The sequence below is a fragment of the Eschrichtius robustus genome, chromosome 12 (assembly GCF_028021215.1).
Source record: "Eschrichtius robustus isolate mEscRob2 chromosome 12, mEscRob2.pri, whole genome shotgun sequence".
NCBI lineage: Eukaryota > Metazoa > Chordata > Mammalia > Artiodactyla > Eschrichtiidae > Eschrichtius > Eschrichtius robustus.
In genome coordinates this window covers 1,491,237-1,518,924 of record NC_090835.1, presented here as the reverse complement: position 1 = coordinate 1,518,924, position 27,688 = coordinate 1,491,237, and the positions used below count along the sequence as shown (strand labels likewise).

Genomic DNA, 27,688 nt, shown 5'->3' with positions numbered 1-27,688 from the left:
AGAACGGGGGCAGGACAGGCGAGAAGGAGGAGCAGGGCAGAGCCGGCCCCCGGGGAGCAGGCCCCGCAGCTGCACAGGCACAGGGACTGTCCCCCTCCCTTCCCGCTAGACGAGGGGCCAAAAGGAAGGGCAAGGCAAGACTGACCTTGAGGGTAGGGATCTCCACACTGTCACCGAGGCTGACGGAGCCTGAGAGGATGGTCCCTGTCATCACAGTGCCTTGGCCTTTGATGGAGAAGCAGTGGTCCACAGACATGAGGAACGGTCCCGAGGGGTCTCTCCTTGGGATGGAAATCTGGGACGTCAGGAGCTAGAAAAGAGATGCTGGTGCCACACCCTGTCGGGAGAGGAGCTGGATGGGGCAGGGCAGAGGAGGGCAGGGGGTGTGACCAGGGCTCGGGCAAGCTGGCCCAGGAGCTCAGAGCGGACCACCTCCGACTGCACTCCGAGCCTCTGCCAAGGCCCCACTCCCTCTCTCAGTGCAGAGGGAAAGGGCCCGTGGAGGACCCTCCTCCATCCTCTCCCACTGGGATTCCCGCAGCGGCGTCCCAACGGGCTGGGCTCCAGGCCCGCACACAGCCGCGGAGGCAGCCCACTGAGGGCACCCGTGGGCACGTCGCTCCCCAGCCTCACATGCCCGCTCACACTGGGCATCGGCCACCGGCCAGCCCCGGCAGCTCGCCAGCCAGCGTGGCCTCCCCCTCCCCGCGGTGATGCTGGCTCTTGCGCTGGCTGCGTCGCCAGGTAACGTGCAGCTGGGGTCGTCTGTTTGTCCACTCCCCTCCAGGCCGTGAGCACCCCAAGCCGCCCCAGCAGCTGCATCGCGGTGCGTGAAGGGAACCTGAAGCACACTCCCAGGGCAGCAGCCTCTGTCTGGCAGGGCAGGGGTGAAGGCCCCTTCCCCAAGCCCCGGCGGGGACAGAGGGGCTGGCCCTCCGCGGTGGGTCTGCTCTTCCTGTTCTGCACGCTCTCCCGCGTGCTTCCGCCTCAGCCAGCCCACTGCCCTTGTGCTCCGCGGTGCTGTCGGAGCTGATTACCAAGAAACAAATGGAAATCAAGACCACGTTTGTCCTCTTGCTTCTTTCTGATTTCGTTAGGGAAGAGACTGTCAAAAAAGTATTTGGTAGTCAATGTCCCAAACTCTTAGTCTCGTGATAACTACTCTTGTGGGAAAGGACTAGAGTCGCAAAACAGGCTTGGCCTGAGATTTGCACAGAGGCTTCTCAAAGGAATATATGAACAATTTCAATAGCCAGCATTTTTGTGGATTTTGCTTTAACAAAAACAACTGTCCCAGGTTCCTAGACCAATGCTCTCTGGAGCTGATGAAAAAGTAACAAAAGCTTCACCCAGAAAATGTTTGTTTTGCTAAGTCAGCAAGGTCAGCACCGTGTAATCACAAAAACAGCAGCCGTGCACGTGGTCACACCCGACCCTGGCTCTGCGGACCTGGGGCAGGTGGACCCCAACACAATCAACCTGGATCTGAATCCCACCTCCACCTCACGCTCACTGTGAGACGTCGGGCAAGTCACTTAACATCTCTGAGTCTCAGGCTCTTTCTTAGCAAAATGCGGATAAATACCTTAAGCCTCTCAAGTCTTGTTAACAATCATGTCATCGTGGATGTTAATAATCACGTAAGGAAAGAACTCAGGGTGGTGCCTGGTACGTGGTAACCAACCTCACCGTCAGAGTAAGCTCTGATATGGCACCATTCCGGCATGTTACACGTGTGAACACGAACTCCACACGCCAAGTGGTGGTACCATCTCCCTGACTTTATAAGTGAGGGAACCGAGGCCAGAGAGAGCAGGTTAAGCGCAGAAGGTCAGAGACGTGGTGAGGCCAGTGCTGGAACGCGCCGTCCAGGGCCAGGGTCAAGACGCCTCACCCCCGCAGCCTCTGAGCTGCCCGGGGGCTCAGCAGAGGGACTCCACTCCCACTCTGCCCGCTGGGTGCCCTGGGCCCTCCCATCGGCTGGGCTCCCCCTCTGTCCGTGACCCCCAAGCCCGGTGGAAGGGACGAGGATGGAAGCCACGCTGGCCCCGCCTGGGAGGGACCCACTGGAGGGGCTGGCACAACCCTAGGTGCTGGAATGGGTGGCGCAGCCCCAGAGCCCCAGCCTGGCGGGAGCTGCCTCGTGGACGAGTTTGACGGGGAAAGGGAAGAGGAGGCCCCCGAGGACGTGGCTGCGACTGGAGGCCTGCGGTTCTGCTCTGACTTAACTCCGTGAGGAAGGCGAGGGAGGTGGCACCGAGGGGTCAGTGTGGAGGGTCCCCCTCGCTGGGCCCCCCCTGGAGTGAGCCGGAGCCCCCAGCGCGGATCAAGCTGGCAGTACCTCAATGAGCTCTGGGATGCCCTGTGGAGCTTCCGTTTCAGGGGCGTCCGGTCCCCCAGGCCTGGCCGCCACGGGTATGATGGGTGCACCTCGGAACCTGGAACAGAAAGACAAGTCCCCCCCAACGGTCACCGACGAGCACGACGGGAGGCCTCTGCTCTCACCCCGTCGAAGGCGCCGAGGGCGGCGGTGGCGCTGTGCTCCCACCTGGCAGACCAGGTCATGGAGGCCCGAAGGGAATGCCTCGCGTTGAACAAAAGAAGTTAGAAGGGGGCTCCCTGAGGAGGAGCGGTGAAGCCCGGGCCCCAGGCCCCTGAATAAAGACGCCCTTGGAGAGGACCACGGGGCACAGCCCGGCCTCCTGCAGAGACTCGGGAAGCACAGGTACTGAGAAGTCCCTGCCAGACCTGCCCGGAGGCCCCCTCCACAGCCTCCCAGCCGCCTGGAGAGCCTGCCTCTTTAAGAAAAGACTCTTACTATGAGTATACATTTACCTTTTCCACTGGAGAACAAAACACCAAAAAACAGAAAAGAGAAAATATACAACCCATAATCCCATCACTGTGGTGTGCTTTCTTCCAACCTTGGTTTCTCCGTGCATTGCCAATGAATTATTTTTTTCATATTTTGGTTACAATATTCATACAATTTCATATCCTTCTAGTTTATCTACCATTATATCGGAAAGAATTTTCTATTGAAAAATAACAACAGCAATGATAATAATTAGACTCACTTGACTAAGCCAAGAATACGACCTGGACGCTTTCAATGAAACCCCACAAAACCACCATGGAATTGGCACCACTTTACAGATGAGAAAGTGAGGCTTAGAGAGGTGAATTAATTTGCTCCAAGTCACTGCCATCAGTCTCAGAGCCAACCTCCACCCCATCCGACTCCAGAACCAGGGCTCACGACCACCATGTTACACTCCCGCCTCCCCGCACCCCCCTGCCACCTCCGCTTTCATTTTTAACAGCTGCATAATAGTGCAACTCAGAATTCACATGCTTTCCCCCCAAAGTGACTCATTTAGAACATCCCAAATTTTTCACTAGTGTGATAAATATGTTGGTGGATGTGACTTTTTTTTTTTTTTCTTGGCCTGGATTTGGGATAAATTCATGAGGTACAGGTCAAAGACTCAACCAACTGAAAAATCAGCAAAATGTGGAGTGAAGACATTCGAAAAGGCTCTTCTCCATAAGGCAATAAGAACATTGGGAAAATGATCAGAAACAACCTTTTCAGAACTCTGCAAATTAACCAAAGGCTTGCAGCAATCTATGGAATGTTTAGTCAAGGAAAACAGCTGAATCTCAGTAAGAATAAGGGAACTTCGTGGCATTTTTACTTGCCTTATTCCTACCCACCCCTCCCCAACTCTGCAGTAGCCTTAATAACTGGAGTCTGTATTCAGAGTGGAAACAGCAGCTTGACAGCCACTGAAAGCGGCAGAATGTGCCTGAGCTCCATCGAAGCCCCTTTCCCAGAGAAATATCATTATTTTTCCTATCCGGCAGTTCCCTGGAAGAGCCCACCCTTAGACCGAAGCGGGGGCTCAGGCCTCGGAGTCAGTGAGCCAGGACCCGCCCCGAGCCAGGGCCCGTCCCACGTGCACGTCTCTGCCTGCGCTCCGAGCCCCAGGCCCAGGGCCGCAGAAGGGGAAAAGCGTGCTCTGAGAATTCCAGCGATTAACCATAAAGCTTTCGGAAACTCAATTATTGTTTATCCAAACCCTTTTGGGCAATGTATTGTAACAAAACATAAATGCGTTTCGGGCTGGGTGTCTGGCCCTTTCCCAGGCTCCAGAGAAGCTGGCCTTGTTGGTTTCCTGAGCACGCCACACAATGGGGCATCCTGGCTGCTGGCAGCCCCGGGGGACAAGAGGCCCCTCCTGCCTGGGTTTCAGACCTAGGCTGCTGTCTGGGCTCTAGGAGCACAAGGGGCTCCCGCCAGGGGTGTCAGGAAGAGCGTTGAGCACAGCCCCACAGCCCAGGTGGGAGCTGACCCAGAGCACAGCCGAGGGCGCCTCCTGTTCCCAGCGCCCCTCTCCGCCCACCCCACCCCACTCCCTGCGCAGCTGTGGTACCTCATGGCGTGAGCCGGGCCCAGACCTGCTGACTGTGCATGCAGGCTGACCTTCATCAACATACAAAAACAACTCACATCAGTTAAAAAAAAAAAAAAAGTGCACATGAATCTGTGTGTGTGTGTGTAACTCGTGCAAAAGATGTAAACAAAGAGAGTCTATGTTTTAGGTTTGGAATAGCAGAATTCAAAGTAGTGATACTAAAAAAAAACAGCGATACTTATTATGCCTTATTTTTCTCACCAGTCAAGCCAGATACAAAAGCCTGGGGTAACTGTGAGCATCTGACTGATTGCACTCAGGAAAGCCCTAGTACAGGGCCACGCACACAACAGGTGCTCCACACGTTACAGCTGTTGTTACTAAGCCCCTACGATGTGCCAGGCTCCATATCAAATGCTCCCTCATAATAAACACTGTGAGGCTGGACTTACCAGCTCCTACTTTACAGAGGAAGAAATACCAACGCTGAGAGATAAAGTGAGTCAGCCGTAGAGCAGGTACGGAATGCACTCCTTGTAGGAGCCCGCTGGCAGGAGCCAGGTCACGTGGATTTGGCATCCCACCCAATCCCGGGGAGAAGGCGGGCACTAAGCAGACGGCCGTGGCTAAAACATAAACAAGGGAAAAGAAAGGGTTTAAAAGCAGGAGGAAACACAGAGGGAGTCTGGGAGAAAGATGCACCAAGGATGCTGTCAGACAATAACGTTTAGTGGAAAGATAAACAAAAAAGCCTAGAACACAGAACAGTGTCAATGTTGTAATAACAACTACCTCAAACTATGTACAGGTGGGAAAGACTGACAGGGTTCCGAGGGAAAAAACACTTTAATTCGCTGCATTGGGAAGATTGTGGGTACATTTTTATCTTCTATTTTTATTTCTGTTAACACTGATAAATGCTTCTGCAAGAGTAATTTTAAATGCTTTCAGAGATAAAGAAATCACAAAGAAAAACAAAGAGCTTGACTACATAAAAATTAGAAACTTCTGCATGTCAAAAAAAAAAGAAACTAAAACAGAAAGACAAACAACAAATGCAAAAGACTTATTTGTAGGAAATATGATAGACAAAGGGTTAATTAATAACAACATCCTTATTAATATTAAACACTCCTGAATATCAAAAAGAAAAGCATTAAAATCACAAGAGGCAAATAGACAAAACACACGGGCACAAATTAAACACACAAAAACACAACTATTTAATACACTTAAGGAAAAATGTTCAGCCTTACCAGTAATTAAAGAATCACATATTATAACAAGAGTAAAACAACATTCTATCCTAAATGTTTCAAATATATATTTTTTAAAATATTTTTTTAAAGTCTTTATTGAATTTGTTACAATACTGCTTCTGTTTTATCTTTTGGTTTTTTGGCCGCGAGGCACGTGGGATCTTAGCTCCCCAACCAGGGATCGAACCCGCACCCCCTGCATTGGAAGGCAAAGTGCTAACCACTGGACGGCAAGGGAAGTCCCCAAATATATTTTTAAATTAGATACTAGAGCTCACCGCTGGCACCTGTGTGAAATGGAAAAGAACACAGAGATGCACAAAAGGTTCTAAAGGGCTCCTTCCCTTTGACCTAGTGACCCCATACCTGGGGCTCTCTCAAGAGGAAAAACCGAAAATACAGACAAAGTTTAGTGATGGTCAAAGATGTTCACCCAGGACTATTTATTTACAAGAAGGAAAACTTAAGCCATTTCAAAGGGTCAGGAACAGGGTGATGGTTACGTGAAGAACTGCTCTATATAATGTTAAGTAATAAAAGCAGAAATCAAAAATGTAAATACTTCATGATTACAATTATATGTTTAAAGAGGGAGAATTGAATTCAGCAAAGTTGCAGGGTACAAGGTCACTTGTGTTTCTATACACCAGCAAAAAAAATCTGAAATGGAAGTTAAGAAAGCAATTCCACTTATAATAGCATCTAAAAGAATTAAATACTTAGGAATAAATCTAACCAAGGACATGTAAGGCTTGTACACCAAAAACTACAAAACCTATATAAAAGAAATTTTTTAAAATCTAAATAAATAGAAAGACATCTGTGTCAATGAATTGGAAGACTTACTCCTGTTACGATGTCCATTCTACCTAAAACCATCTACAGATTCAATGTAGTCCCTATTAAAATTCCAACCATCACTTTCTGCTGGAATGGAAAAGCAGATCCTCACATTCCAATGGGAGGGAATTGCAAGGAGCCCAAATGGCCAAAATAATCTTGAAAAAGAAGCAGAAAGTTGGAGGACTCAGCTTCCCAATGGAAACTTTCCTCAAAGGGACAGTAGGTGAAACAGTGCAGTACTGGCATAAGGACAGACAGAGACCAGTGGAACCCACATATATTTGGTCAATTGATTTTTGACAAGGACAAAAGGGAAAAGGACAGTCTTCAACAAATGGTGCTAGGAAAACTGGATATCCTCAAATGAATGGAGGTGGGCCTTTAACATATACCATACATAAAAAGTAACTAAAAATGGATCAAAGACCTAAACTTAAGAGCTAACACAATAAAATTCTTAGGAAAAAAATTGGGGAAAATCTTCATGACATTGAATTTGGCAACAATTTCATGACTATGACACCAAAAGCACAGGCAAAAAAAAAAAAAAAAAGAAAAAAGAAAAAAGAGATTGGATTTTATCAAAATTTAAAACTTTTGTGCATCAAGGAATACTATCAAGAAAGTGAAAAGACAACGTACAGAATGGAAGAAAACATTTGCAAATCTGACAAGGGATTAATGTCCAGAGTATATGAAGAACTCCTTCAGCTCAAGAACAAAAACAACGTGACTAAAAAATGGGCAAAGGACTTGATAGCCATTTCTCCAAAGAAGACATACGGTAGCCAATAAGCACATGAAGAGATGCTCAACATCAGTCACTAGGGAAACGCAAACCAAGACCACAACGAGATACCACTTCATACCTACTAGGATGGCTATGAGAAAAAAGGAAAACAACAAGTGTTGGCGAGGATGTAGAGAAACTGGAGCCCTGATGCACTGCTGATGGGGATATAAAATGGTGCACCCACCATGGAAAACAGTATGAAGGTTCCTCAAAAAGTTAAACATAGAATCACCATGTGATCCAGGAATCCCACTCCTAGGTACACACCCAAAGGAATTGAAGCAGGGACTGGAATAGATATTTGAACACCAATGTTCATAGAAGCATCATTCACAACAGCCAAAAGAAAACAACCCAAGTGTCCATCAAGAGATGAATAGATAAGCAAAATACGGCCTATACACACAATAGAATACTATCTGGCTATAAAAAGGAGTGAGAGTCTCACACATGCTACAACACGAATGGACCTAAAGCATTATGCGAAGTGAAACAAACCAGACACAGAAGGCCAAATATTGCATGATTCCATTTATATGAGGTCCCCAGAACAGTCAAATCCACAGAGACAGAAAGCAGAACAGAGGTTACCAGGGCCTGGGGGAGGTGGGGGGGAGGAGTGACTGGTCAGTGGGGACAGAGTTTATGCTGGGGATCATGAAAAAGGATTAGGTTATTAGGTTAGGAAGGTATTTAATGCCACTTAATTGTACCTTTACAGATGGATAAAATAATAAACATTATGTTATGTATATTTTACTACGATTTTTTGAATGTGGAAGAAAGGGTGGGGGTGATACTATGCACGGTGAAAAGACAGGAATGGAGTAAACCAAAATGTCAGCAGCTGCTCCTCTGAGAAACCTTTGGGTGGTCTCCACTTTCTTTTAACTCCTTTTCTCTATTTTCCAAAGGTTCTTTCAATTACTCTTTGGATAGTAAAAAAAAAGTTTTGTTTTTTTAACACTTTTTAGGTGTTGATATGTACGTAGCTCAGCAGTCTAAATTTCTCCTTTCTAGATAGAAAGTTTCTTCACGTTTGGACCAGCATTTACAAAGGATTTACCTAACAAGGGACCATAAGAAAAGGAAATCGTCACTTTTAAAATGATTTGAAGAAGTTCTCGGGGCTTCCCTGGTGGCGCAGTGGTTGAGAACCTGCCTGCTAATGCAGGGGACACGGGTTCACGCCCTGGTCTGGGAAGATCCCACATGCCGCGGAGCAACTAGGCCCGTGAGCCACAACTACTGAGCCTGCGCGTCTGGAGCCTGCGCTCCGCAACAAGAGAGGCCACGATAGTGAGAGGCCCACGCACCGCAATGAAGAGTGGCCCCCACTTGCCACAACTAGAGAAAGCCCTAGCACAGAAACGAAGACCCAACATAGCAATCAATCAATCAATCAATCAATCAATCAATAAATCTTTAAAAAAAAAGAAGTTCTCGGCTGCACGGAGGTAACAGCTAAGTTCTACGAGGTGACTGCCTTGGCTGGCCCGGGCCCATCGGCCCACTAAGCTTTCCTTACCGGAGCTTTTCCAGCCCTGTGCGTGCTGAATGAGGAGAGCAGAGGTGTCAAAGGCCCTTCAGTGGCCAATATCCTCTGGATGTGTGAGAAAGGCTGTGATTTGACCTTCAACCAATAAATTAAAATAGGAATAGTAATTTAAACCCGTAAGTGAGAATTTTCCTTAAATTTAACTAATCGAAATAGTCGATATTAATTTACCCTTAATAGTATCCTAAGCCCTTCCCAGAAGGTCTCGTTTATAGCAAATGACACTGACACTGTGCTGGGCTTTTATGCAGGAGTCCAAAGGACCTGGTCTCCCCTTGCTGACAAGTAAATAAAACGGCAGGGAGATCAAATAACTCACTAAAAAGAAGATATAATTTTTTATCTTCCTTTTTACAGTCTCATATCCACTTCCGCTGGGAATAACAAAGTCTGAATTCTTATGCAACACTTATCTAAATGTGTCGATTTTATCGGATTGATGAATTTTGCTAACAAAAGCAGCACTAGGAAATCTTTTATGACATATTTGGCCCATTCTCAGGGCTGAAGCTTTAATTTAACCAACTTGAGAATTCTGAGGGAGAGCTGCAGGTGTTAGATCTGAAAAAAAAATCATAAATGCGAAGGCGTATCAATCTCTATGACGGGGAAACAAAACCATTTCCACTTGCGTGCCCTCCACTGGCAGGAGAAGGAGAGGTGGCCGAGGCAGGATATTGTCTCGGGCTGCATAGCAAAGAGGAAGCAGCACTGTCGCCCGGTGACCGCTATTTAGTATTGATCAAAAGGCGCTGGCCCGGGGGGAGGAGAGGAGCCGATAAAACAAGGAGGTTTGCCGACACCGTGTGCTCAACAGAGTGTCTCCTCGTTTTCCAGACCACGTGGGAATAAGTCATGCCCATGGCTGCCCGAGTGCCCAGGTGGCTTTCTGCCCCGCGGTCCCCACACCCCTCCCACCCCGCCCTGCCCGGGAGCACCGTCACCCTCCTGCCCCCGCAGACCTCGACGGTAAGCGGCAAGAGCTTGACAGGGCCGGCGGGCCTCCTGCTCTGGACCTCCCGGGCCGCCCTGCCATCCTCTCCCTGTCGGCTCCCTGCTGCCCCCTGGACTCCCCCCACCCCCCCCCCGCCCCTACTTCCCACAAGATGAAATCATAACCCCTTGGCATGAAATACTACAGGCCATGTGATCTGGCCTTTCTCCGTGTCCTCTCCATCAGTCCATCCACCCGTCCATCCATCCATCCGACTTCATAAGCCTCTGTGACAGACACATCCGCTCATCACCCAAACGCACCTCTCCCTTTCAATAACTGAGTTGCAGCTAAGCAGGTGGCGAGCAGGCAGGACTGAGTCCTCACCGACAGGATGGGGAGGGGTGGGGGGGCCTGTGGCTGACACCTGGACCCGACTGGGCGGTGCCCGGCTCTGACTGCTCCCGCAGGATACACCCCACGGCGGTGAGCCGGCAAGACACGGGCAGCCTGGGTTTCCGAACGCGGTGCAGAGCTGGACCGCCCTTCCTATGACCCACTTGTGGCTTCCTTGTGCTCCTGGCTCTTCTGGCCTCTTGCCACAGCACTGCAGCCTCCACCCGGGGTGCGAGCAAGCGCCCGGCGGGACCCTGCCTGCCCCATCCGGGTCGGCGGAAGCAGGTGCGCCCCGAGGCCCTCTCATCAGCAAACCTACTTGGTGTTCTCTAGGGTCTTCTGCATCTTCTTGGTCATCTTATCAATCGCCGCCTGTCTCTTCCCTTCGGGTAGGAGGTCTGTCTTGTTCAGCACCACGACCAGCTTCTGGCAGGCGATCTGCCCAATCACAAGGCACTCAGCCGACTGGGTCTGCATCCCCTTGGTCACGTCAATGACCAGCATCATCAGATCGATGATCTGGGCCCCTGGGAGAAGAGAGGACAAGGTTAGGGAGGAAACAGGGCAGCTGACTCTGCAGAAAGTTGCCCGACGCCCTAGGTCCAGCAAAATGAGCCAAGATAAAGTTGGGGGTGTCAGGGTGCGAACGACAACCACGACCTCCCAGCACCAGGCAGGGGAGTCGCTCGACCGTGAACGCTGGCCCCCTCCCAGTTCTGTGACCTGATTCCCCTCATCTCTACACGGGCAGCCCGGCAGGCTTGCTGGGGGCTCCAGGAGCCCACCCATGCGTATCATGGGGCTGGCAGCGCGACGACTCCCTACGCAGAAGCTCCTCTCATTGTGGCCAGTGTCACTGTGTCAGCCCGCGAGGTGAAAACCAGGTCCCAGCGTAGTCTCAAGCTGCTTCTTGCTGCTGGCAAGGATGGATGGCATCTTATGCTGATGAGAGCTGCTTGCTTCCTGTCTGACGTCCCCCAGCCACCTGGCCTCCCTGCTGGTCCTTGGACCCCTGCCACCCGTAAGGTCTCTGCCCCAGCCCTTCCCCCTGCCCGGCCCGCTTGGCCAGGGGTAAACTGCCGGCCCTCTCTGAGTCCTGGCTCAAGTATCTCCCCTCGACGAGGCCCATCCGGACAGCTCGATCAGGACTGCAGCCCGCCCGCCTCCCATATGTTCCGAGCCTTCTTTTCCTGCCCTGTTTCCCCAGGACACTTAGCACCCTCCGCCTGCCCGTGAAAACTCACGCACTGCGCACTGTTTGCTCTGACCTGGCCTCCCCGACTGCCCTGAAGGGTGGGACGGAGGCCAGAGGACTGCCACTGATACCGCTTTCCCTTCTGGCTGGACTGTTGCTCTTTGCTGCCGACTTACAGAAGCCCAGAGGAGGTGCTGAGGGTGCGTGCATGGGCACTGTTAGTACCATTTCTCCTTTCAGGTGGATTGCTGCTCTTTCTTGCCAATTTATTTATTCATTCATTTAATCTATTTTTTCCATATTCTATTTATTTATTTGGCTGCGCCGGGTCTTTAGCTGCGGCATGCATGTGGGATCTAGTTCCCTGACCAGGGATCGAACTGGGGCCCCCTGCATTGGGAGTACCGAGTCTAAGCCCGCTGGACCACAGGGGGAAGTCCCTGTTGCCAATTTAAAGAAACTTTTTAAACACTGCGGAGCCCAGAGGAGGTGCTGCGGGTGGGGCACCGGCACTGTTGATAACTGCTTCCCACTTGGACTGGCTCGTTGCTCTTTGTTGCCAATTGAAAGAAACTTTTTAAACATTGAGGAGCATATCCTTTGTGGGGAAGGCGCATTTTAGGCTTCTCTCCCCAGTTATCTTTGGCTTTTATGACTTTTTCCACGCAGAAATGTTTGATTTTTATGTTGAAATGGTCAGTCTTTCCGTTTTTCTCTCTTGTTTCTGGGTTTGGTATCTTACCTAGGTACTTTTTTTACTTTTCAGATTATATATATTTTTTCATGTGTTTTCTTCCAGTACTTGTACAGTTTTAAATGTCTATGTTTCAAACTTTAATCCATTTGGAATTTATTTTGACGTAAAGTGCACGATGGAGGTCTAACTTGAGTTTTATCTGGACGGCTACCCATTGTCCCTGAGTCACAGTTACGTGCTTTCCCCCGTTTACAGACCAGGACGGTGAGGCTCGGAAAGGGAGGGTGGGCACCCAGGGCTCTGCACCAAGCACCCTGCGCTCTCGGCCAGCACCCTCCCCGCTCAGCTCTGCGGGTGTTTGGGTGTTTCGTTGCAAGTCTCCAGCCATGTATTGGGTTTTGGCGTCTCTCCCTTTTGGCAGGGCTCCAGCACCTGTCTTTGCTGCTGTCTCGTCCTCGCTGTTTGTTTTTCCTTGTGTCTTACACGGCTCTCTTTGTTGTTTCTCCTGTTCCTCCTCCGCTGACACTGCCCTGCTGTCCTCCGGGGCTCGTCGCGTGGTGATGAGGGACTGTGCCCGGGCTCGGGGCTGTCCTGGGGACACTGGCCGTTCGCCTTTGCACCTTGTCCACTCCCCTTCCTCTTCCCGTCCTCGGGCCCTTTCCCACCTGCTCTTCGGGATGCCGTAGGGTCCCCAGAGACTCAGGAATGCAGGACTCTGGCCAAGAGGCAGCTGGCAACAGAAAAAGCAGACATTTGAATTCAGACGGCTCCGAGTGCTAGCCCTGCCTCCGCCGTTCACTGTCGTGTGACCTGACCTCAGAGTTCTCTCTATTAGAACGGGAGGGTCTCCTCCTCGTGGGGTTGTGGTGAGGGCCAGAGCTGACGCACATCAGGCAGAAGTCACAAGCTGACGTGCTGTCAGGAACCAGGCGGGTAGTACAAATGCCAGCGTAGGGGGCAACGGGGAGCTGCAGGGCCCCGGGTAAAAGTGCTCCTTGGCCATGTCAGGTGCAGGCCCGGTGTTGCCACATCCGCCGACCTGTAAAGATTTTTTACGTGACCCCTCTGGGATGGTGAGTGTGGGCAGTTCGTGCAGGCTGAGCGGCGTCCTTCCCAGGGCCCACGTCTGCCGCCAGCCGTGTGCAGCCCCGAGCCCGGCTCGGCTCCCGGCCCGTGTGCCTGGCACTGGGGTTAGGCAGCCACTGTGGGGTTTCCCGCCAGTCGGGCGGCACGCTGGTTCTGCTGGATGCTGGGTCAGCTCGTCACCTACGGGATCCGGGGCGCCTGAAGCTTGCTCTCCTTCTGGCCCGTTTGGTGTAGCTCCCCATTCTCCCAGAGAAGAGGAAGCCCGGCTTCGCAGCTCATGCATCGTGGCACCTGGGTGACCAGGGGAGATGTCCAGTCCTGCCCAGGCAGTCCCGCTCAGGTGGCCCACTGCTGGTCTGGGGGAGTCCAGCAGGGTGCTTGTGGGGGAGCCCCCTTTGCAGGATCGCCTGCGCCCTGGGAGGCACAGTGCTCCAGGCCACTGGCTGGCACTTACCAAGGTCCCTGTGGGGGCCCATGGGTCTGCTGGATTTGGGGGCTGGCAGTATTTGTTCCATGTGGCGGTCACTCCTCTCCCTCCTCCGCCAGGAAGAACCATCCCAGCAGCGCACTTCCTGGAGGCCCCTGTGCCCGAGGCGCTTCCCACATCCCTGCATGTGTCCCCTCCGGCGACTCCGCCCACGAGTCCCCTTGCACAGACTGAGGAGGCTGTGGTGTACTGGGAAATGGTCGTGGTGATAGCAGGATATCGACTTCCACTGCGGTTTACATTGTCGATAACGGTGCAGTCGCACCGCTTAGTGAATACTTAATGTCACCAGTTAAATTTCTTTTTTCTTTATTTTAAATTTGATATTATTTCCCCTTTTTTCGGATGCCCATAGCTTCTGATTAAAAATCAAATTTGGATTAAATATCTGATTTGCTAAGATGTTTAAAGTTTTATATTCAGTTTCTCCAGCAGAAAACTTCTTTTTTCCTGAACACATTTTTCCCCCTTTAGTCCCAGAAGGAAAGTTGCATCTCACAGATAACTTGTTAAATGCTGACCTTTGTAAGTTTTCCTTTATTTTTATTTCTGAGATGATTAAGATATATAATCTACCGAATTGGAAATTGTAATTTTTAAAAGTACTGAGAAACTTTAACCCTGTTGTAATTATTCTGCAAACCTTTAAAGGATTCTGTAGTCAGTACAACTAGATGAAAAGCTCTGATAGACTGAGAAATATAGAGGGTCATTTGTGAGCTGCAAGTTTTTGACTTGTGTTTCCCACCCACTCGCTCACTCTGCCCCTCTAGTCTCAGAATGATTTCCTACCCTGGGTTCGTGGGAATCGGGAAGGACACTGTTTGATTCATTCTGGGGAAATACTAGGGATTCTGAAAAAGACAAGACGGGCCAGTTATGTCACTTCCTGTCGTCTGATCAAAGTCTGATGAAGAAACAGAGTGACCAAGGGTTACTGCCAGGCGCGGGTGGTGCCTGGTGCCGACCCGGGTTTCCAGTGGGGTCAGTCAAGTCGCCGTGACCTCTGGACCCCTTAGAAGTCCCTGATGTTGGCTGCGCGGCAGCGGGGCTCCTGCTGCAGAGGTAGCGTGTGGGCGCTGGACTGAGGCTGCAGATGAAGCCCCACGGCCCCTGAGTGTTTGGGTCCCGTCTGCATGCATCTTTCTGGGTCTGTTAGCTCAGTTTTACCTCCCATTCCCAGGATCCCAGCAGGCATCAGAAGTGAGTGGGCAGATGGGGAGAGAACACAAGCCTTCCCCTCCAGCCTGCGGGCCAAGACGAGGCGCTCAGGTAGTTCTCTACACCAGCAGGGCCGGAATCTCTGCGTCAGGACTGGACTCCTGGTCCACCGAGTGGAGGAGGTGGGGAGGCTACGGTGCGCTCACTCAGTCCAACAGAGATCAACGACGCCGCGCCCGAGCTGCGTCTTGTGCTGGAGGCTGCGAACACAGACCGAAATCCCGGGCCTTGGTCTGTGAGCCGCAGTGTGTGGGGGGGTTCTGAGCGGAGGAGCAGGGGTCAGCGCACGGCAGGGAGGGGTGCGAGGCGCCACGGCCGGCCCCGATTCTGGCGTCCGGCGGGGCGGGGTGAGGACTGTGCGGGTGGAGGCTGGGCAGCGGCTGGGGCCCCGTTCGGAGGGACGGGCCATGTGGCCGACGTGATCTTGAATGGAAGCATGAAGGACTTCGGCTGGATCTTTAAGAGAACTTCCTGAGAGGCACGGCTGGTAAAGATGGGGCTGGATGGCTGGAGCTCTCCGCCGGGGGTCTGGAGAGCGGGCGTGTCCTACTTCAGGGAGGGAGTCCAAGTTACCCCACCCGTGGACCACGCCTGTGACCCCTGCCACGCCCATGGACACTACTACTATCACTACTGAGTTATGTGTGTTTAAATCAAGTCCTTTTTTTGAACTCAAATGCATTTATATTAAAAAGAACTTTACATGACAGTAAATGCATTAAACTTGCTGTAAGTAGACGTTAACAGAGAAGATAAATAAAACAACAAAGCAAAACAATGGAATGCACTGTTGTTAGATGTTAACTAAGAGTTGAAACCGTGAGCCCCAGGCCTGCTCTGATATTAAGGGATCAGCAAGAGCTGGTAAAAAGACACACTAGCCCTAAATCGAGTCTCTCTCTACGACAAAATAGGGGGACTGGATGAGAATTGGGAAAGGCATGACCTTCGACCCCGCCAGGGAGGAGTGTTGCCGGGCGCCAGGCATGGCCTCACACCATCTCTCCTGGCCGCCCTGGAAGCCCCGGACAGAGGACACACACCGCTCCCAGCGGCCTCCTCAGAGGGGCGCACAGGAAGAGGAGAGGTGTCCACGCTTCCTCAGGGCAGAGGGGCCGAAGCGGGTCAGCCGCCACTCCTTCCCGGACGGAGGAGATGGAGGTGTGCGCGTGGGCTCCCGGGCCACGGGCTCTCACGAGCCAGGGAGTCCTGCCCCTGCTTCCTTAAGCTACTGTGTCATAGTCTATCTCGGGTAATCTTTTTAGCTGACTTTGCACAACAGTACAACTCCTGTTCAAGAGCAGCGAAAAGGAGCAGAAAATGGAATTTGAAATGTAGAAATAAAATAATTGTGGCCCATGAGCTATAATTTGATTTCATGCTTTACAGGGAAATGAAAGAAGGCTTCCTTAAAATGTACGGTTTCTGCTCTCTCCCCCCCTCCCCCTCCCCCCTTTAACCATTTTAGGATTTCCTCTAGCTCCGAAGAGAAAATAGGATTGTGGAAAACGTTCAGCTCTCAAGTGTCACTGCCACTCAGGGGCCAGCTCGGTTTAATGTGAACTTCCCATTCTGGGTAAGAGGAAATTCTTCAATTAATAAACCGGGTGTGCGGAGGCCAGTCTTTAAGGTTTAATCAATTTCATCTGTACTTAGGATAAAAAGACTGACTATTCTACTTTTTTTTTTTTTTCGTTTTCCTTCTTTAAAAAAATAATAAAATGAATGTTTTATTTTAAATTCTTTGAGGTTCGTATCTCCTGTTTCAGGAAATATTGTCTATTTCATGCAGTGACTATGAAAACTGCCCCCTCCTTTTTTACTTTTGCTAAGAATCTTTTTTCAAAAATAACTAAATTATCCTCTGTCCTCATATACTATAACAGCTTGGGAGATGATACGAATTATACAGGATTTTGGCAGACACCTTGTAGGGGGCTGGGGAGAGAGACGAATCACCAAATATGGATGCAAGAGCTCCTTCTGAACAAACACTGAGAGGTGGATGAGGGAGCGTGCGCCCGCAGCCCCTTCACCACCAGGGACGTCTGTGGCCCAGACAACCTCACCCAGGAGGCCTGCCCTGTGGTCATCTGCAGGCACGAGGACCTCAGAACGGAACCAGGGCGTCTCCCCAGCAGGACCGAGTAAACATTCGGACTTGCTGACCAACCAGGACCGACAGGACTGCCCGGGACAGAGAACCCCTGAATCTCTGTCACGTGGTCCCTGGACACGCGGGGCCCGGTCGGATTCGGGGACAGAGGCCGTGGTCAGGCCCCACGGTGGCGAGTCTGCGCCTCGGCTCCGTGTAGCAGCTAAGCACTCTGGGCCGTCTCTTCATCTACAGAACGGAGATAAAGCCACTACGAACCTTTCCCAAGGCTGTGTGGTAGGCCTCACACAGCACTTGGGACCCACAGGGCAGGAGGTCCCGTCCGACCCAGGTCCTCCCCATGCTTTCACAAGGGGCCTGGGTGAAAATGCTACTTTTAAGTCAGTGTTTTTCACTAAAACTCTGCAAACCCAGGGCCCTGTCAGTGTGAGTTCCATTGTGAGAATGAGCACGAAAGCCTCGCCGCTCTGAACAGCGGCTGCAACGATCAAAGGTCTCAACGTGGCTGGTCAAGGTGCAGCCAACAGCCCACCTCTGCAAGAGAAACCTGGGGCTCAGAACAGCGACTAACAGTACTCAGTACACAGTAAGCACGCACTAAGTGAGAGGGGAGGGAGAGGGGAGTGGGGGAGAGGGGGAGGGGACGGGGAAAGGGAGGCATCCAGGAGGCACAACTGCCGCAGCTGCTGGACCAAGGTAGTGGAGCCAGGAGCAGAGCCGGGCTCTGCCTGACCTGAGGCCCCTTGTCCTTCCACCAGGCCTCCTCCTTGAAGTGGCACCAAAGAGGATTTCTCTTGAAGACAGCAGCCTGTGATCCCAAGGAAGAACCGTGCCCTGGGTTTAGGGCCCACATGCCTTCGCTCCCCGGGGAGAGGTGTGAGGGGAAATGCCTGCAGACACAGGTCACGTGAGAACAAGGACGGCATGTGGGGGGGACACGCTGGCTCCCACCTCAGCCCCCCCTCCCTGCCTGTCCAGGGAGACCGGGTCGCTGAGCCTCACTCACCCTCACCCGTCTGCAAACAGGATCCCCTGTCACCTACAGGGCAGCGTGGGGCTCCCAGATCCCACGTGCAAACCTCACAGCCCAGGACCTGGCCCAGCAGGTGCTCACACGGGCGTGACTGAACCTGAGTTCTCGTCCTCACCCATTCCGGCACCAGACAAAGGCCTGTCCTGAGGCGGGGGTGGTGGGCAGACGTGAACACCTGCAGGGCCTGGTGGGTCCTCAACTGAGCGGCACGCCTGGCGTGAGATGAGGCCAAGTCTAGAGGCCACAGCCATTCCTGGGCCCTGGCTGGAGGGGACAGTCCCCCCTCAGCTCCAGCCCACGGAGCCAGAAAGGAATGTGGGCCTGGAGTTGTCAGATCTTCTGGTTTTTCAAGAGAAGCCAAAAATCTGGACCATTGTATGAAATTTGCCAATTTTTAAATGTTGACAACCAATTCAAAACAAAATGTTTAAACTGTATGGCCCAAACAAAACATGTCCATTGGCCAAAACCAGCCTGCAGCTCCCAGTGTGAGGTCTCTGGAGGGAGTTTTCCCGAGAAAGAGAGGTTGGAGGAACCAGGACAAACATCCACCTCTTTGGCCGCGTGAATCAGGAAAGCACTAGGGACCCATCTGCTGAGCTCCGGCCCCTCCTGCTCCCATGACCCACACTGGGCCTCAGTGGGGACAGAAAGGTACATCCTGGAGGGAAAGGGCGGCAGGCCCTCCGCTGTCACCAGATCCCAGTGGGCTGGAGCAGGGGACACGAAGCCACGGGCCTGCGGCCAGACAAACCTCAGCTCGGACCCGGCCCCTGGAGGCCACAAGGGGCGAGCCTCCCCTCCCTGACTCTTCCCGACCCTCTGTGGTCTGGACGAGGTGGCCCTCCCTTGGGGTGCCGTGGTCCCCACGCTGCCCAGGACAGCCCTGTTCTGTGACTCGCCCGTGCCCCTGCAGCCTCCGCCCCGGGACAGAGCCCCTGACGGGCAGCAGCGCAGAGCCGGTGGTCAGCGAGTGCCCCTGCAGGGAATGAACAGAACTGGGACGCAGTTAAAGCACTGAGCAGGGCCCTCCACCAGCCATGAACGGATTCTTCTCTGTTCTGTAGTGGTGACGTCCTCCTACACTCCAAAGAGGCACGTGTGCTTGTCCAGAAGCAGAGACAGAAGGAAGAAGGGAGCAAGGACAGGACCGCACGCTGTGAACACCAGGGGGCTGGGACCTGCAGAGAGAGGGCCCAGGGGCCTCCAAGGGCTGCATTCCCTGGGGAGAAGACCCCCAGCGAACCCCCAGCGAGGGGGAGGAGGGGCCCTCACGAGTCCACCTGAGAGATGAAGAAGCTGAGACTCAGGGTGGGGAAGAAACTCAGCCAAGGTCGCAGATCCTGACCCCTCTGAACCCCCCTCCCAACCACCACCACCGTGGAGGTGGGTCCACCACTCACAAGGCACCGCGACAGGAAAACCACCCTCGGCTTGTTCTGAGGGACGATGGTTGCTGTGGCCTCGGACACAGACAGGGCCTCCTAGAGACGGGGCCCCAGGCCACGGCGAGCCCCCCCTCTGAGGCAGAGAAACCACGGCAGGCGTCCCTGCCTGGCCCAGGCCAAAGGCGCTGGAAGGGTGAGGCCCGCCGGGCTCCTCCGACTGAGACGGTCTGAGCGCTCAGGGTCGCAGAGCCTGAGAGCGTGGCCTCAGGAAACTGTTTACTGGAGAAACAGGAGAAAAAAAAGAAGAAAAGGGGGGGGAAATCTACCATAAAAAGTAAGTAAAATCAGCAGAATTCCTTCATGAAAAGGGTGGAATTAGCATATGGCCTCAGCTGCCAAGTGAGGCCATTGAAGCAAGCAATGAAAATGAGTTCAAGACACAATTAGACGTTTTTCTGGACGGAGAGAGAGGGGACTGAGCAGGCAGCCGCGTTTCAGAGGGAGCAGCAGGGCACGTTCAGGGCAGGGCCACCGTGCGAGAGCCCTGAGCACTGGCTGGGGGGCGGGGGGCACCACCGGGGGCCTCTCCCCCCGCGTTACACTGCCACGCCGCCTCCTGCAGAACCTGCAGCCACCCGCGGCCCGAAATAAAAGTCTGGCTCCATCCCCCTCGTGCCGCTGCTGCTGCCCGCGGGGGCCGAGCGCCGCCTTCAGGGACTAGCGTGGCCGAGTCCCTGCCCTCAAGGAGCTCACAGTCTGGTGGGGGAGACGCACACAAACCCGCAAGGTCAACACAGTGAAGTACATCAAAGTAAGACGTGAAGTTTCTGCTGAGCAAGCACAGAAGAGGGGAATTTAGCAACTGGAGGGAGGGAGGAGGCCGGAAAGCAGAGGGAAGGGCCTTTCAGGGCTGAGGACACAGCAGGAGGCCATGGAGGCCCAGCCGCCAGCGCCTCAGAGGATTCCCATCACTCGGTTCCCCTGGACCCTCGGGGACAGGGCCAGATCCCCTCGGAATGACCAGAGGTGCCAACCGCTGGCTCGGGGACCAGATATGACTCAATGGCAACAACTCGGGACAGCTGTTCCCAATCTTCCCAAGAGTGCAGCACATGCGGCCTCCCAAGGCACGGGAGACGCTGGGTCCTCATGGGCGACACAGTCTGTTAGGCCCTCTCTAGCCCAATGGGTTCCAGTGTCCTCCTTCGGGTGGCTCGCTGACGGATGGTCCAGCTTCGTCAGGCTCCCTGGGCCCCGTCTCCTTCAAGGTGGAGTGAACGTTTACCCTGAAAGGACCTCGAACCTCTCCTCTGTGCTCACGGCAGGCTTGCTGGCGCAGGGCATCTCCACGGCCCCTGGGCCCCCGGCCCGACCCTGAGTGGGGTCCCACCTCCTGCACACCCACGAGTCAGAACCAGCTCTGCCGGCCTCTTGCGTCCACACAGCGGGCCTCTCAGACTGAAGCTGGGAGTGATGGGGATACTGAGAAGAAAATGAGGCCTGGCCCCTGCACCCAGCACCCTACATACAGACCAGGGGAAGGAGTGACACGTGCTTGGCACTTGTCCTTCCAAAGCCCCATCAGGCTGTCTGCCGGCCGCCGACCACCTTCCACGGCGGCAGGGGGAGGAAAGGGGGCGCGGGGTCTTCAGCAGGGCAGGGCAGGCACTAACTCCATGCCCCGTTCTCCTCCCAGGCAGAGAGCAATGGCCTTAAGCTCCCACTTATAACAAGCACTGTGTGCCCAGCACCGCATGCAGACGCTCACAACTCCGCTCACGCCACCCCCACGACGGCCCAGCAAGGGGAGCGCCGTGATTCCACCTTCCAAAGGCAGCAGCTCAGTCACGGAGGTCCGTTCACAGGCCCAAACACACAGCGAGCAAGCGGCAGGGCCCAGCTCCTCCACCGCCCACCAGAGCTCTCTCATAGCCACGTGATCTCATTTTCCGGGGCCTTGCCCCCGCTCTTGCCCCCGCTCCTGCCCCCGCGCCAGGAGGAGGTCCTTGAGAAGAGACGCCAAACCAAAGAAGAAGCCACACCTACAGAACTCAGGAAAGCACTACACTTACGATTACCGGCTCTATTATAAAGGATACAAATCAGGACCAGCCAAAGGAAGAGACACACAGGGCACGACCTGGGCGGGCACAAACACAGGCCTCTACCGTGGAATCAGGGCTCGTCACCCTCCTGGCACATCAATCTCTTCACCAACCAGGAAGCCCCACTGAGCCCCTGGGTCCAGAGTTTTTATTGTGGTTTCATTACTTAGGCACGAATGATTGAATCACTGGTCGTGAGACTGAACTCGACTGATCCGCTCTGCCCTCCTCAGAGGTCAAGAGGTCAGGCTGGTGTCTCTGGCCCAAAGCCCCAGCCCACTAGTTACATGGGCTGGTCTCTAGTCTTCCTCTAGCATAAACTCAGGTGTGGTCCAGGGGACCACCAGGAACAGCAGAGACACTCCGGTCACTGGGGAAATTCCAAGGTTTCAGAAGCTCTGTCGCAGGATCCCAGGACACAAGCCAGATTCCTTATTATATTAATACAGCAGTAAGGCTAAAACACGCTCACACACCACTGCCCTCCACCCGTCCCCCACTCGCGGCTGCTGAATGCGTCGCGCTGTGACAGCTGCTCTGAGGGACAGTCTGAAAGGCAGCAGAAGCCCCCGGAGCGCTGCTAGAGCGGAAGACACCGTCCACGGCACGTCGGTTCCTCGAGGAGGGAGGGATGGGCGCTGCGGTGGGACAAGCCGGGGGCGCCGCGGGGCCAGTAAACACGCTGTCAAAGAGCGCTTAATGACACAGGGCAGGCTCATGGCTCAGCACCTAAAATGTTACATTCAGTGGGATCCCTCTTAGGAAAGGGGTTATGTCACAATACTAACAGGAGTTATCCTGAGTAACTAGATTCTTATTTCTCCCTCATACTTTCCCCTATTTACCACATTCTCAACAGGCATAAATTATTATACATTCAGGGGAAAAGGGCTTTTAAAAAATAACACGTGAAGAATAACATTACATACACTAACTCCCATGAAGCAGTAATAAGCTACTTAATCTGAAAGTACATGGCAGTGACCGTATTTTCAGTATTTAGAATTTCTTTTTGGTTCTTTTTCATAATGTCCTAAGCTCACAAAGTGTTCCACTTCTTCATTTACATTTCAAACATTCTTATTTTAAAGCCCCTTCCAGATTTGTTTCATGGTTTCTGGTTCCTAGGACGGGGATTTCCGCACTTGTGCCTATGGGATGTCTTCTGCACGGTGGTAACTTTCCTCGTACGCCTCGTGACTGGTCCTCATCCGGGGCTGTTTTCTGTGGGAGGTCCCAGTGCGTGACTGGAGCGTGCCCGGGGGGTGGCCGGACTGTGGGGCCAGGGCCACGTGCGTCACCAGCGCTTCCGTAACACGGATGACGCGGACGCGAGTGCACTTGGTCTCAGGGGTCCTGTCTTCTCCTGGGGCAGCCATTTAACCTCGCCCTTTTGGAGGAGACCTTTCCTAGTCCCTTGTCTCCGCTTATGAGGGATCCTCTACATCACCAGTGTGGGCGCCCCTGCGAACCAGCTGGCGTCCAGGCCTGTTCGCTGCTGTGCCTCTGACGCCTTTCCACGTCCAGCCCTTGAAGGTGCTCCTTCCTGGCTTCTGCACCTCCATCTCCTCGTGCTTCCCCACTTCACCCAGCCTGTCAACGTCTGTGGGACCCAAGGCTCCCAGGGGCCACGCAGCGCACTGTGTCACCCACACGTCTGAAGCGACGGGGCAACTATAAAGGGTCAAGGGGGCACGCAGCGAGGGACACTCGACCTCACGGCCCTCTCACCGGCTGACAGCAATGATGGAAGCTGAATGTACTGGAGGTAACTAGACATCATTTTAGTCAACAGAGAACTACAACCAGAGCTGTGTTGTAGACTCTGAGTCACCAAGACCTGGATGTGAACCCTGGTTCTGCCAGCTCTGCAATCTGGGGCCTCTCACCCCCAGCCCCCCACTCACGGGGACACGGTGAGAACTGGCCTGAAGCCCAGTCTGCTGGGGCCCGTCCCTGGGGAGCTGATCTTTGCTGCACCTGGTGTCACAGCTCACACTGAAGAGCAGGCTGGGAGAGCTCTGTACCAGCTACAGGCAGAGCCTCAGGACAGCGATTGTGAAGCAGGGACCAGGGGGGCGCTGGGAATGGCCGGGGAGCTTCTAGCACCTGGAAGGATCCTCAGGCTGCGGCTAGCAACAACAGCCCCAGCTGCACATCCCCACGGGGACTCTGGGGAGCCTGGCCACTGGCGTCCCTGCCTGAGGGCTGACCGTGTGCACCCCCTTCCCGAACGGCCGCAGCCCCTTGCAACCGCTCCAGGAACCACACAGAGAGCTCCGCGAGTGGGAGCAATGACCACTGCGCCTGGACCACCTCTAGAGAGGGGACGTGTCTGATCATCCACCTCCAAAGCTGCTCCCTGGAAGGAGCTCGGGCACCTTCGGGTGACAGCCCAGGCCACGGAGCCAGAGTCTGGCTGTGAATCTCAGCCCTGCCGCTTCCAGACCTACTGCCGCAGTGACGTCACCCTTTGTCCTCGGTTTCCTCATCCGCAAGACGGGGTGACAACAGTGCCGGCCCCTGGGGCGGTGGGAAACAAGTCACTACGATACCGCACCTGGCACACAGTAGGTGCCGTGGAAGGCTCGGCTACTGTCCGTGCCAGGGGTCATCTCCGTGCTCCCGAGCGCTACGGGCAGCAAAGCTGCGCTCCCAGGACGCGCGTCAGGGTAACGGGGGCAGCTGCCAGCTGGGATGCACGGGACGAGCACCCCCTCAGGACTCACCGGGCAGCGCACTTGGTCCCAGCTCCACCACGGGCCCAGCACTAGCCTGAGGGGACACAGCAGTGCCACAACGCAAGCAAGGCCCTGCCCTCACAGAGTGGACGCTCCAGCACCAGCCACTGACGCACTCACGCAGAGACGACAGACAGTCAGGAAGTGAGACGGGCCTGGCGCCCTGAGCGGCGGGTGCAGCAGGCAACACTGAGAGGGGAGGCGGGAGACGCCCTGGGGGGCCGAGGGGGACGGGTTTGCTGCAGCGGGAGCCGCGGGCAGAGGCCCCGGTGAGGGTGCGTCTGTGCCGCGGACCCCGCCCGCCAAGGCAGGGCCTGGACTTCCTCGCACTGGTAGCTGAGGGCCAGCGGCCGAGTGCTGGGTGGGGAGTCCGCGGCGGTGCCCGGGGACGGTGAGTACTCAAGGCAGTGGCCGGGGAGGCCGGACCGGGGGAGGGCGTGCGAGTACAGACCCTCTACCCTGCCAGCGGCCTCCCTCCTCTCGCCGCCTGCTCCCACCGTCTGTGAGCTTCTCGGCAGAGGCCCGGGGTCCCCTTGGCTGTGGAGGCTCCCGGAACCCCGTGACTGCAGCTGAGGCCGGCGACAGGAAGGGGAGGGAGTCCCGTCCTCCTTAGGAGGAAGGCCACAGAGAAGGTCCAAAACCAAGACAAACAAAAAGTACATAACGAAGTTACAGAAGAAATCATCAGCTAGAGAGTCAGGATGGCCGTGGCTGGAGAGAGGAGGGCTGCGCCCTTGCTCCCGCGTCTGCTGCCCACCTCCCGGAGGCCGGGCCCCGCACAGCCCCCCGGCAGCCAACGCCCAGCCCAGAGCCGCCCTTCTCAACCCAAGCCCAAGCCTCCGGAAGCACAGGCAGAGGAGGACTGAAGGAACAGAACGAGACGAGACGCGATGAGGACAGGGGCGCGGCCGTCCTCGGAGGCGGGCGCCACACTCAGCCCAGGAGGCCACCCATCTGTTGGCTAAAAGCAACTAAACCAGAAACTGTTTCAAGCTACAGCTGGTGTCTGGGCCACTTTATCAAGCACTTGAGACACAGAGCTGATTATTTTTCTGGCAACAGCGAAAACAGAAAGGCTGAAAGCACGGAGTCTGTCACCAGCTGTTTCCGGAGCGGTTCTTACAGTCACATCCGGGTTGGGGCCAGAGACGGCAAAGAGGTCCACTCGGGAGGCCTGCTGCGGTTGGTCTTGTTCTTTCATTCCCCTCTTGCGTTTCGCCGCCTTGAGTCACGCAGAGTAAAACCCCTTGCACAGCATCTTTCGGTGCTTTAGATGCTATTTGCAAAGAGCCCCTTAAAAAGGGACTTGGGTTAAAAGAAACGTGTGTGTGCTGTGGTCTTGACTCATGGTCTCTGCCCCCTTACTTGGATCTGGATTCCCACACCAGCTCTCTCCCCACTGGCCGGCTGCGTGGCTGTGGCCAACCTCTTCAGTCCATCCCGAGCCCCAGTTCCTCACCTGTGACACCCGAGGGGCTGTGGAGCTTGCCGAGCCTCAAGCACAGAGCCTGGCACGTAGAAGGTGCCCAACAAATGGGACATGATTAAGATCTGACTGGTTCTCACGGCTCACACCAACCTTTCCCTAACATCATCAACACCCATGGATGTGGGGTCATGGGTAATTTTTATTTTCTTCTTCCTGTGCTGTTTTCCAAAATCGGGACAAGAAAATTCACTTCGCAATAACTATAAATACTTTACAACAAAAATCATTACCTACTAAAATGTCAGAGTGAAAATGCTTGGGCTATTCTTAGATGATAAGAGTCCATCCCAGGACCAGAGGTCTCCCTCTGCTACGCCAGGGATCTGAAAACAGTTTTCAGCACCACTGCCAAAGCCAGCCGGACAAAGGCTGCCCCCACCCGCCTCTCCGGTCAAAGGATTCCAACCTCTGTCCCCATTCCTATGGTCCCCATTGCCCTAAACCAGGACCACACTGGGCCCCGTTCCGAGACTGGCCCAGCGAGAAACTCGCCAGAGACCTGCGGTTTCTGCAAGCTGGGCTAACAGGGCTCCTGGGGGTCTTGTGAGCGATTCACTGGGAGACGGGGCGAGTGAGCTGAGCGCTGAGGAGTGAGAGGGTGTGAGATACAACTCATGTAGAGGCCGCTGCCAGAGGCCGGTGCAGGCCTGAGTGGGCTGGTCGAGGGGTGGAAGGTGGGGCAGGCAGGCAGGGCCCCGGGCTGGGGCAGGAAGAAGGCCGGTACAGACCACCAGCTGCTCCAGCGTGGGCTCAGCACGTCCAGCCCGAGCACAGCCGTTTGGAGCTGGTTTCCAGCCCCAGGTCTGCAGACCTGAGGGTGGACACAACGCGCCCCAGGGCAAGTGGGGCCTGGTGACTGGCCAACCTTTGATGTCCCTCCAGGCCACAACTGGCCAGGTCCTCAGATTTGTTTATTTTTCCTGTATAACTTTTGCAATGCTTCAACTAAACAGACACTTTTTATCAACCATTTCCAGAGCAAGAAAAATAGCCGAATGCTTGGTTTGTAACGGAAGCTGGTAGCTGTGCTGGGCTGGGGGACATGTGAGGACAGCTCCCACTTTGAGGGATTCGGAACCCACGAGGGAACTGCATCTGCTGCCGATACGGTGACCCAGTGCCCCGTCCACCAACTGCTCACAGAGCCACTCTCTTCTGAGGTCCTCGTCCCCCGGCTCCGTCTCTCTGGTTACTTGGCAGGAACCCCAGGCCAAGCGCCAGGCACAGGCGGGGCCCAGATCCAGCCACTCCGTCTCTGCTGCGTCTTCTGCCGGGGGGCACTGACTCGGCAGCGAGAAAGCTGAGCCCAGAGCCACGGGCAGGTCCGCAACCTTGCAGGAGGCAGCCGGCCTGAGAAACAAGCGGGCACGAGGGACACGGCCCGGGAGAAGGGGGCCCTGGATCCAGCTGGGCCTAAACCCAGCCCACAAATCGTGCTGGTTGTGAGAAGCAGTTTGGGATGAATTTCTGTCCTTTGCCAATGAAGATTACGTACTAACATGCTTTAACAATTCTACTCAAGTGTCCTGATTTTAGTGCCTCCATGGCATTTTCCAAGCAACTAAAGTGACTGCTTACACACATGATCTCACTTGAACCACCGACGCTGTGCAGGGCGCATCATGGCTACCCTTACTTCACAGACAAGGCCGAGGAATCATTCACTTCCGCCGTCGCTGTCGCAATCATCATCGTTTTACCCAAAGTCACACAGATGTTAGGCTGTGCAGCCGGGATCCAGATTCACATCCTCTGAATCCAAAACCTACACTCCTCCCCCCCAGGAAGGCCCCGCTGCCTCGGTGTGCACAGTCCTGTCCTAAATGCAGGCAGAGACACAAAGGCCGTGGGCCTCACCCCTCACATCAAGGGCTTGCAGTCGCCTGGAAATTGGACGTAAGTCCATGAGCCCACTGAGGATGCGGAAAG

At 54.2% G+C, this 27,688-nt stretch overlaps 1 protein-coding gene across 1 annotated transcript in view; it reads right to left on the bottom strand.

Moving 5' to 3' along the window:
* Positions 1-27,688, bottom strand: part of EEFSEC (eukaryotic elongation factor, selenocysteine-tRNA specific) — a 149,990-nt gene that overhangs the window by 77,958 nt on the left and 44,344 nt on the right. The window contains exons 2-4 of the mRNA XM_068558946.1: positions 10,521-10,728; positions 2,342-2,438; positions 146-310 (exon numbers count right to left, since the gene is read on the bottom strand). Coding sequence (XP_068415047.1) covers positions 146-310; positions 2,342-2,438; positions 10,521-10,728 — 470 coding nt within the window. The remainder of the gene's footprint in view (positions 1-145; positions 311-2,341; positions 2,439-10,520; positions 10,729-27,688) is intronic.